This window comes from Nanorana parkeri, unplaced genomic scaffold (genome assembly GCF_000935625.1).
Source record: "Nanorana parkeri isolate BGI_ZX_2015 unplaced genomic scaffold, ASM93562v1 scaffold116, whole genome shotgun sequence".
Classification (NCBI taxonomy): domain Eukaryota; kingdom Metazoa; phylum Chordata; class Amphibia; order Anura; family Dicroglossidae; genus Nanorana; species Nanorana parkeri.
In genome coordinates, this window is record NW_017306384.1 from 1,785,624 (window position 1) to 1,797,803 (window position 12,180).

The window sequence follows — 12,180 nt, forward strand, 5'->3', positions numbered from 1 at the left end:
CCCCACCAGCTACCTTGCACGCCTTGTCGAGTCGACAGTGAGAGGAGAGCTACACTCGCAGCCCTTCCTCTCAGCTGTCACAGGAGTTCTAGCACAGTGCTGTGCTAGAACTCCTGTATTGAGGGTGACAGGTTCAATAAAGAGAACCTGTCACCTCCAAATGGTATCACGCATGGGCTTGTTAGCTCTTGTGTGATAGCAATAAAGTTAAGTGAAATTTTTTTTATAAAAATTGATGAAAAATTATAAAATAAACTAACATTTATGAAAAAATAAGTAAAAAATAATAATTAAAATGATAAAAGTAAAAGTAAGATTAAAAAAATAAAGACATTAACAAATAATTAGAAAACAATTATAACAAATAAACAAGTGAAAGAGAATCAGATAAATAAAAATTTAAAAAAAAGTAAAAAAGAAAAAATTTGAGGTGCACCGAAATTAAAATTTCAAACCCGAAATAAAACCAAAATGGAAAATAAAAATGTCAGGCCGAAAATGTTTCTTTTTCTAACCTTTTCCAATTTTTTCAAAATATTTTTTCTTTTTTTTTATAAAATGCTCTTTTGCCTGTGTAGGCAAAAATCCTTGCACCGGCCCTGCCAAGATATGAAAATATTGTCTAAAATAAAGAGTCCTGTGTATTCTTACTTGAATCTTGGTTTACTTGTGTATTTCTTCCAGATCTGTGCAGTAATCCAGTGTGAAGCCTGCTAGGCCCTCCCACAGTTCTGCTCTTTGCACAGGCTATGTGCAGCATAGTGAAATAAACTAACCTTAGAAAGTATTTTTTTTTTTTTTTTAAATAAAGGAGAAGTTGATGCTCGGAAAGACTTCCAGCAGAGGTAGTGAGTCAGTCAATAGTAAGTGAACTTGGAACAAACATGGATATGTACTTTTAACAAGAAGAAAGGAAGAAAGGGAAACAAATCAAAACAAGGGGCAGACACCATGGACCACTTGGTATTTTACTGCTGTCACTTTTCTGTTTCAATGATGTCACTGCTACTTTTGCATGGTAATATCTGAGTTCACAGAGGCATTTGGTGTACACAAAGTGGATGTATATCCTTTGTGACAATTAAACCGTATTAAACAATTTTATATTTAAAATTTGTGTGCAAGGAGTTCAGCTGTAAGTTGTCATTTCATATATATGCTATTATAACACTTCCCCTTATTTGAAGCTGATTCAGAAAACATTTTTTTGGGGACAGCACAAAGCATTTAAGCTACTTATGATGATGACTATCTACTGCTCGGATGGATGCTCTTATTGTCCTATCTTAATTTCTTCCGGTTCTGCAATTTATGTTCCAATTTTCATACAGTGGAAGGATCGTGACATTTAGCCACAGCCTCCTCTCTTCACCCAAAGCCTTGTATTCCTTTCACATAATGCAAGGTGTTCTGTGAATGGAGGAGGGGAGATTCTGTAGCTTGCCCACCCCTTGTCTCCCCTTGTCCATTCAAGCCTTGTGTTCTTTTCACAGATTGCAAGGTGTTTCTGTCAAGGAAGGAGGGGGAGAGCCTTTCCTTTACCCACCCTCCTTTACCCGTATTCATTCATAGAAAGCCTTGCATTCTGTGTTAAAAATACAATGAGGGGAATTTATCAAAACTGGAGCAGACAAAATCTGGAGCAGTTGTGCACGGCAACCAATCAGCTTCTCTTTCATTTTCAAATCTTAACTGAACAAACTGAAGTTAGAAGCTGATTGGTTGCTATGCACATCTGCTCCAGTTTTTGTCTGCTCCAGTTTTGATAAATTCCCCCCAGTTTTTTTTTGGTTTTAAATGGACGAGGGGAAAAGAAGGGGCAGCTACACAACAGGATGCCTGTACTGTATGAGAGCTGGAAATACCGGAAATAATCTGGCATTAATGAAAATAGGATTTATACAGGAACCAGCAGCCATCCAAGCATTAAGTACTCATCTTTAGCAATAACTTATATGATTTGTGCTGTTACCCTCCCAAAAAAGAAAATATTCCTGGAGTTCGACTTTAAGATTACATTTTTTTTTATTGGCAATTAAATTAATACATTCTGTGTGATTTGACAGCTAAAAACATTTAAAAATGCTCCTACTCTTTTTCTCACGTACTCCTTTCACCAGCCACCTTTGCTGCTTGGCACTTTGTACAGTTTCTATCACAGTAGAAGTTCCACTAGCATCCCAGCAAAGCGGCTGTGTTTGTAAGACTTGCCAGCCGGTGTTTTCTGAGGCTAGCTCTCTGCAGAGATTACTGAGCACATTGTTGCTGTAGCATATATGATTGAAATGCTGAGCACAGCATATATCATTTTAATGAAACCTTTTGAACCTCTCTCCTTTTATTTGGATGAAGCATTTCCATGGAATGTTTAGCAGCGGATGTTTCCCCCGACACTCTGCATCACTGAGTTATGGCTCTGTCTCTCCAGCGCAGCTGATTTTATCCACATTATGATCATGTCCCTATTGTCTCACACAAGCACGCAAAGAGAGTTTGAACTGCTTCTTTTATGGCCACTTGTGGATGGCGCCTCAGGCACTCTCTGGCCCTGCCTTATGTTTGACTGGGCATATAGCATCAAGTCCTGCATTTCTAGCAGGGAGCTGATCCAGGCGAAATGCTGGAGTTTTAAATAGCAGCTTGATTTGTGTACTGTTTTGCCTTTCACAAATAACAAAACAAAAAAAAATGACGTGATTTGAAAGTGAAATTTGATGGTGTAGCACTTAAAATCCTGTTAAATTTAAATGACCAGACTACCCTATGGTGCTATTTTATATATAGATGGAGCCTGGTTGGCCGAGTCAGCCCCTAGCTTTCTTTATGGCTTGCATTCTTTTAACAGCAAGATCTCTTATATTTTGGGTCTTTCTGCCCACCTTTGTGTGTCCCTACCTCTCCTTTTGCGTTCTCCCTAATGTCAAATACAAAATACAGTGCCTCATAATGACATCTTTTTTGCATTGGCTAAAGTTTTAAAGCAACCCTTTGCCCAATATAGGATTAAAAAGTATTAAAATAGGGCTGAAACAAAGAATAATATTCGATAATGAAATCGAGTAAGCAACTAATCAATAATGGAAATCGGTAACAACGATTTTCATCATCGATTAGTGGGTCACGCGTCCCTTGTTTTCAGGTAAGATGCCGGGGGACTGGGGGCACACTGGCTGGGGGCTCAGGATGAGGCACGGGAAGAGATCCTTTGAATAATGACTGGACCGGAGCGAACCGGAAAGAAAGGAGGAGGATGGGGTTAGGGCGGCCCCGGACTCGAAAGTGTTAGAAATGACAGCCTGACTGGACATACATGGGGCTGTCACAGAGCAGGGAGGACATCATTGCCTAAAAGCAAGGGCTGCTTCCAGAGTGCTAGAGTACATGTCCATTTCACTTATAGAGATGTTTCCCCTAACCCCCACAGCAAAGGGAAGTGGCGGTGCGCAGAGCTTCGCATGCAGTGTGTCTACCAATATCCTCTCCCGCGGTCAGCTAGGTGAGAGCTAAGCGTGGCGAGATGAAAAAGGTTATCTCTAGCCAATCGGCTTGTAAGTATGAATCTGCATCAAGACGCCAGTCTGATTCCCCCAGACAAAAGCGTCCGGTGAGAGGAGCCCAGGAGAGAAGTCCGCTCGGCAATATTTTACTTCCTGCACAGGTTCTTTCTGTGACATATGTGACATATGCCAGGGATGAGAGCTATGTAGAAAGAATGAATAAGATATGTCCATTAAATAATGAACTTTTAATTAAATAACTACTAGTATGTTATAATTTAATCACTATTTAATAATTAAATAACTAATAATAGTTCATAATTAGATCATTTAATGACTAATATTTATTAATTCATAATTAAGTTAATAATAATGTAAAATGTAAAAAAATGTTATCCGATTAATCGAAAAGTAATCGGCCAATTAATCTATTATGAAAATAATCGTTATTTGCAGCCCTAGATTAAAAATAAAGTTGTTGCTATAAAAGAAAACTGTAAATACTGTACTTACCTTTCATGCTGTCTGTACTGCCAAACACCACTGAAGAATCATCCCCTGAAATCTGCTGGGATTTTCATTCTCCTATGTTTCCTGCAGCGTTCATTGGTTCCTCCTGCCGATCTCCATATCAATAATGTGTTCTGCGATGTGGAGGTAGGCAGGAGAAACCAGTGGACACTGCTGGGGGACCCAAAGGATTGAAGCATATCAGTTTCCCAGCAGACTACATGGGACAATTCATCAGCAAGAAAGTGGCATTCAGTGGCATTGGTAGCAGGAGAGGTAAGTATTAATAGTAATATTTATAGCCAGCTTTATTTTTATTATGGCAACGTGGACATTTAGGCTTCCACTGGTTGGCCCTCCTGGAGAACTAGCAGTGAAATCTGTTCCTATAGACTTAACAAATGTTTCTTTTTGTTTTGGAAACCAAAAAAGTTTAGTGGGTCTTATTGACCACAGTGACCAGTTTTGTGCTAGCGCTTGCAGCCACTCAAAATCCCAATTTTATTCTCCAGGTGCAATGTTGTGGAAAATCAGTTTTGGTTGGTCAGGGAAACATTTTATTCTCTAGACTCATGGATAAATAAACCCTGCTTAGGTTTCTTTTCTGGCATTTTACCCTAATTGTTGACTGGTTGGTTGATAATGTTGTATCAACGTTTCTTTTACAGTATTACTGAAAAGTATTACGAATGTTCCTGCATTACTGTCAATCTTCTTATCTCTATCCAAATGAGTTTTCTATCCACTGTGGTATTGTGTGGCAATCCCACCGTAGAACTGGGTGTTGTAGTCTTCCAGGATTTTCAGCCAAGGGGGCTGAGTGGTTCCAGGAAGCTATTTCTTTTACTGGAAAGGAGCTGGCTTTGCAGTTCTTCTCTGGTTTTCTGGATTTGGCATGGGATCCTAGAACTGGGAGAGTTGGGAGGGATGAAATCTCCATTCCTGGGTCCATGTTTTAGTAGTGGCCAGCCGTATCGAATATGCGCGTTTGTTGCACGTTTTTACAGCGATTCGCTGTAAAAAAAGACATGCGACAAACGTGCGTTTCCGAGGGCTACCTGGCTGTATACAAAGGAAGCGCAGGAACGCGCTACAAAAAGCCCAGGTGTGAACCGGGCCTTAGTGATTGCAAACCTGTGCATGGCCCTTATTTAAAGGGTGCTGGCTGATGTTCAGGGCTCCTGCTGGGAACAGGATCAGATTGTGTTCAGTAGTCAGGAAGACTCCACCCAGAAGCCAGAGTGGAGCCAGGTGGCTGTGTGCGTTGAAGGCACCTGGCAGGCTGCCAAAATTCTACTGCAACAGAAAGTAATAGAGAAAAAAATTCAGATTTCAGTGCTTCTGTTGTACACTTTGAGGATTTTCTCCACATAGCCTATAGCTACATACATACGTTAATGAGGGCTTATTTTAAAGTGCTTTTACTGCTACTACTAAAAACTGCTTTTTCTGTGTTATTTTTACAGTGATAATGTTGACGCTTACTGCCTGCATATTGCTGAAGATGATGGAGAGGTTGACACAGATTTCCCCCCTTTGGATTCTAATGAGCCTATACATAAGTTCGGTTTCAGCACCCTGGCTCTGGTGGAGAAGTATTCCTCTCCCAACCTGGCAGCTAAGCAGTCTCTCTTTGTTCGGATGTAAGTATTCATCTGGTGGAATTCCTGAAAAATTAATCAGTAGGAAAACAAATGATTTTCAGATAACATTAGCTGAATTCTAAATAATAGAGCAAGGTAGTGAAGCTGTTCACAGAAAGCAATCAGATTTCTGGAGAATGATAGGTGAAGCCCGATTGGTTGCTGGATGCTAGAGTTCTACATTTCTCACAGTTTTCTTTGCCCATGATTTCACATATCAGTATGTGTTTTTGGTTTTGTCATCCCATTTCAGGTGTAACAAGGCCTTTACAGAAAATGAAATAACGGTAATATGAAGCTTCCTTCTTTTACCTAGCAATTAATAGTTTAAATGGGTGTCTACACGCAGGACATTCAGTTTGCACAAAATAAAAGGTTTTGTCTACAAAATAGATTTTTTTCTACTCTGGCGTTCCGGGCAGAATCGGACCGGAACGCACTGCATATGGTGTGAACTAACCCTTAGGCTGAAGGAGGGAGGAGCAGCTTCTGACAGGGAACATGCTGATAGAAAGAGAGAGTAGCGTAAGTGAAGAGATGACCTTATCATTCTGTTGCTGTCATTTTGTTGCCTAGCCACAGCCTGGGGGTGAGGAAATAAGAGCACTGTATTCCTTAATTGTTACAGAGAAAGTTACGTTAGCAGCATGGCTGTGTACTGTCTGGCAGGGGTATGTACGTCTTATGATTGTATGGACATAAATACAAATCCAGAGTTCAAAATGAGAATAGGTGGCACTTATGTTACCGAGGGAGGCAGGTGCACATCAGCTTCTGAAGTAAGAAGAGGCTCCACAAGAGTTAAGTTAATTAACTTAACACATGTAATTAGAACCAGATCTCACCACCACCCAATGCAGTTGTAATCCAACCTGTGCATAAAAAAACAGGACTTGAAGCACCCGTGGCTTTTCACTCTCCTTTATTGCAGCAATTGGCTAAAAAGCACCTAAAAAATTCAACAAAAGACTGTTTTGTGTACATACCGTACTACCGTACTACTACATGAAACAGTCATTGGCCACGTTTTTTTAAGTGCTTTTAGCCGAATGTATTTCCTGCAATGAAGGAAGTGAAAAGTTATGAGTGCCCCAGATCTTATTTACCAGATAAATACCAATCCTTTTGCTCCCTTTCATGCATTTTATCTTTGTATTTAGATGTTTTCCTAGAGTACAGCTTTAAACATTAGCATGTGCTACCCAAGCACTGTGAGTACTACAGCTGCACTTGATATTATTTTTAAAGGTGCACGCAATATTTGGATGTTAAATAATGAGATGGAAAGCCAGGTTGCTAGGCTGCATCTGTCATTTGTTAATACCATGTCATAAGTTATTACGTGACTCTGTTTAGTGCTAAAATCTGTTGGAACTGTTGTTTTAGGTAGTCTACGGCTATTAAGAGAATAGCCTAATACTAGGACTTTTGGCGTATTAGCTGAGGGGTCATGACTGAGCACACATATTAGGCTAAATTTACAAAGTTAACACATGAGGATAAATAACTGAACCCACTGATATTTGAAAATTGCAAAATTGCAGTCCTGTGACCTATAATTGTTTTAAAGCTTTGTGAACTGAGTCTTTTCTATTCCTACAAAAGTTGGGTTTGGAATGAAATAAAGTAACCAGAAACAGGAGTGATAACCAAGGCTGCAATTTGAAACGATCATTCTGTTTTTGATGTGTGGCTGTGAGGACAATTAGGATAATTTCAGGCCTTAAACGATAACATGTATTTTTTTTTAGCGTAAAAATGGCATCTTTGGTTACTGGTGTTTGCAGTTAACAGCCATTTAAACTCTTTTGCCCATGACCTGAATGTTTTGATCATTTGAAAACCCAAGGCCCACCCAGTGCTAGACAGCTCTTCAGTAGGGAGAACCAAAATTATTTTAATAAGAAATCTTAGCCCAGCATTATGTTTGGCTTAGATATATAAAGCATACAGTGTTGAACAATGCTTTTTTTTTTTTGAAGGAATAATGACTAAAAATAAAGTATTATGCAATGTTATTGTATTAAGCCATTCTGTTCTGTTGTGTGTTGAGGCAACTGTTCAAATGGTAAAGAATGTATTGAAGACTTTTCATGTAATTTTGCCTTTTTATGTTACTGCCCTGCAGTGCAAAGAGCCACATTTTGCTGTAATCAATAACATCCACTTATAGCCCCAAGAAAGGGGAAATTGATGGAACCTTGTTCTTCATAATATGCTATGTTTTTCTTTACACTTTTTGTGCTTTCCGGTGCTTAATAGGCCAATATCTGGTACAGAGAGTTGCTGAATGCTGGTATCTAAACACGATTATCCAGATTTAGAGGCTCTGTAAGAGAACTGTTGAATCTGGGTTGAGTTGTCTGAATTTAATCTGCTGGACATTGAAAACAGATAGGAGTTGTGTGATATAGGGATTAGTGTGTTTCACTATATGAGGATTTAGATTTAAACTTCCTTTTTACCTAGGTAATAGTTGCAGAACAGCTTTTGGTCACTCCTTGAAATTTAGATAACATTGCTTGTAGGCACAGTTATTGCCAAAGTGACATATAATAATTATATTGTAGTGAAGTCATCTAAGGCAGGTTGTGTGGGACTAGAAATATATTGTCATGTTACTTAACATGCCCTTTCTTGTAAATAAAAAACTTGTTAGATAATAATTTTGTATGTGATATACACATGCAGGATTTTTAACTTTTTTTCTATAATTATAATGCCCATGACATTATAATTATACAATGCTTACATGGACACTGTGCAGGCACTGATTTAAAAAATAATGAATAACTTATAATAGAATTAAACTCTCTGATGTCAGACATGTTAAACATTTCTGTATTTGCATGATTAGGCAGATATTATTTTGCATTGAAGTATTCTTTTTTACGCCTTAGATTAATATGGAATTAAATAAGTCAGAAAAGCAAAGCACTGTCGGTACAGCTTCCAATGCACTAGCCTCTGTTCCTGTAGCGTGAAACAGTTGGTTTGGCCACGTTCTCCTGAGCAAGTACTGCGTGCCTGCCTTTTCTTTGGAGACCTAACAGCCGCTAGTGTTTATAGTAATGTTGCCCATAGCAGCCGCTGCCAACGCAAACAGAGCGCTGGCTACAACTTGTTCTGAATACCCAGCAGCCCTTGGCTGGAAGCGGATTGCTAGGCATCAGTGGCGGCTAGCCGCAAGGGCAATCAATAACTGTTTGAGTCTAGGCAGGGGGAGGGGGCAGCCAGTTCACACCCTGAGTACCTGTGCCCAACTGGGATGGCAGGGCACAGAATAAAGCCATTAGCTGTCTCTTTTGTGCCAAGAGCTGAAATACATCTGTGTCTCATTTATGCTCCAGCCGAGCGAACAGGCATAACCAAGGCTGGCAACTTCCATACATTTCCATATCGATCCAAGTCTATTGTCACATACTTTCTTGGTGTTTTGACAGTGCTACAACAACCTGTCAAAGAGGGATTGCCTGGGAAAAGTTGTAAGTGGTTCATGGTGTACATTTCCTTTATAGGCATTTACTGGAGTCTAAGTGTTTTCATGTCATTATTGGATGAAGACAGCTGGGAAGTTGATGGCTAAGTGGACTTAGTACCATTGTATGTGGTAAAAAGCTGCAATAATAGTGTTTGTTTTCTTTAAAAATTTGAAAAATATAATTTTGGCTTATTGATTACATCTGGCTTTAAAAATCTACTAGCAAACACTTGCCTATTTGAGGGATTCATATCTCACTGCTATACATTAATGCCCAATAGGACAATATTTTTAGAGCTGCAGCTAACAATTATTTTCAAAATCGATTAGTTAGCCGATTATTAAGTTCGATTAATCGGTTAATCGGATAAACAATAAAATACATTTTTTAAAATGGCTCCAGTGATGGAGTACTAGTTTGTATTGAAATTGCACTCCATCACAGGAGCAAGCTTGGAGCGGTGGAAGTAAAAAAGAAAAAAAATAGTGTGGTGTGCAATATAGTGAAAAGGAAAGTGTAAAATTATACAGCAATGAATGCAGAATGGCACCGACTATAGAGGACTACAAATCCCAGCAATAGTACATTATACAGCACAATGCAGAATATCACCAGCTATAGAGGACTACAACAAATCCCAGCAATAGTACATTATAGCTGGCGGTATTCTGCATTGCGCTGTATAATGTACTGTTGCTGGGTTTTGTAGTCCTGTATACAGCGCAGTGCAGAATATCACCAGCTATATAGGAATACAACAATTACCAGCAATACATTATATAATGTATTGCTGGGATTTTTTTATTCCTCTATAGCTGATGGTACGTTGCCCTGTATAATATACAGCACAATGTACCATCAGCTATAGAGGAATACAAATCCCAGCAATACATTATAGAGCACCATGTGTGGAAAAGTGCAGGCTTAGCTGAGCAGTCTTCCAGCAACTTGCTTCTGAGATTGGACCTGTCTATTGGTGGCTGTCATCCCCCCACACCTGCTCCTCACTACATCTCCGCGCGTCCCTGTGCCGATCGTGGATGTGGGCGGGCAGTGAGTGTAAGGCGGGGAGGAGGTGCGGTGTGAAGAGCGTGGATGCGGGCGGGTCTGGCAGTGACGAGCGTGAGGTGATGAGGAGGTGCAGAGCACAGCGTGTGTGGAGCCGTGAACAGGGCCAACTGATCGGAAGCCGATTAATCGATTATTGAAAAAGTTGACAACTTTTTCAATAATCGATTATAATCGATTATGTCGATTAGTTGTTGCAGCCCTAAATATTTTAGCTCCGCATATTATTTGTTAAAGTGTTTCATCTCACTAAATAATTGAGAGTAAGCAGACTATGGAATGGAGTGAAGTATAGGAGACTGTGCAGGAGTCAGTCATGGATTAGGAGAAAGGATGGATGAGAGGGAGGAGGAAAACAACAATTAGCTGTGGATTATATTGGCATGGAAGAGGCAAACTGGAAGTTGTTCATGGCAGTGAATGGAAGAAAGAGGCCGCTGACAGAAGAACATTGCAGGAGGATAAAAATATAGAATAGCAGCTGACCAGGTAGGAAAGAGAGAAGAAGCAGAGTGTGAGTACTAGGGGGAAGTGAAATAGAAGGCAGGAAGTAGAATGATCATGGGCAGGGTGATGAGAAATGAGGAAGAACACAAGCTGATCAAGCACTGGGGAAGGTGAGAAAAAGAGAAATCAGAAAGTAGATAATCATGAATGGGGAGTTGGATAAGTGTGATCTTATCATGAATCATTTAGATAAGTGGTGTGGGACTAAGCATGGTTGGGATACAAACTGGACGATTTTTGGGGCTGATGAAGCAGAACTGGAGTTGACTGGACAGGTAAGAGAGGAAGCAAAGTTAGAACTGATTTTTTCTAAGTTGCAGAGGGGAGAGATGAACATCAGGTGATCATATTTTCATCGGAGAGAATGCTGAGGAAAAAGTGGCCATAGATTAGAGAAGGAGCAGATTGTGGATGGTTGGGGCATGGAGGCTTACATGTATAAGCCTTATACATTTTCTCCAGATGTGTTCAGTCATAGTGCAGCTGTTTGCTGCAGCCACAACGCCCCTCTAACAGGTGGTGAGACAAAAGGTGGCCATACACCTTACAACCATCACATGACTTTCGTTGTGCGATGGTTGTAAGGTGATTAAAATTTCGTACGACCTGCCCATCATGGACAGGCAGATCGTACCTGCGATCAGGGGAGGGCTTGCAGATGATTGCAATGGTGAACGGGCAGTGTGCGCTTGCGCACCTCGGGTCGCGCGGCTTTCGTCTTGCGATCGCGCTACCAACTTTCGGCAGGTTTTCTAGTGTGCTCGTTATACGAAAATCGTACGACCGTACAGTAAATGCGGTCGCACGCTGCCCATCAACCTTACAATTATCGTACGATCACAGGACCATGCTTACTTCAGCATATTTATGAAGTGCCAGGTTACATTTACAATCTACGTAAAAAAATATTATTTTATTTTAGAGCTGCAGCTAACGATTATTTTCAAAATCGATTAGTTAGCCGATTATTAGGTTCGATTAATCGGTTAATCGGATAAACAATAAAAAAAAAATTAAAAAATGGCTCCAGTGATGGGACTACTAGTTTGTATTGAGATTGTAGTCCATCACAGGAGCAAGCTTGGAGCGGTGGAAAAAAATAGTGTGGTGTGCAATATAGTGAAAAGGAAAGTGTAAAATTATACAGCAATGAATGCAGAATTGCACCGGCTATAGAGGACTACAAATCCCAGCAATAGTACATTATACAGCGCAATGCAGAATATCACCAGCTATAGAGGACTACAACAAATCCCAGCAATAGTACATTATAGCTGCTGGTATTCTGCATTGCGCTGTATAATGTACTATTGCTGGGATTTGTAGTCCTCTATACAGTGCAGTGCAGAATATCACCAGCTATATAGGAATACAACAAATCCCAGCAATACATTATACATACAGTGTATAATGTATTGCTGGATGTGTATTCCTATGTATAATATACAGCACAATGTACCATAAGCTATAGAG

At 39.9% G+C, this 12,180-nt stretch overlaps 1 protein-coding gene across 1 annotated transcript in view; it reads left to right on the forward strand.

The window, feature by feature from the left end:
- The window catches only part of MAPKAP1 (mitogen-activated protein kinase associated protein 1), a 180,009-nt gene that overhangs the window by 74,809 nt on the left and 93,020 nt on the right, over nucleotides 1-12,180 (forward strand). Inside the window, exon 6 of the mRNA XM_018553305.1 lies at nucleotides 5,474-5,650. Coding sequence (XP_018408807.1) covers nucleotides 5,474-5,650 — 177 coding nt within the window. The remainder of the gene's footprint in view (nucleotides 1-5,473; nucleotides 5,651-12,180) is intronic.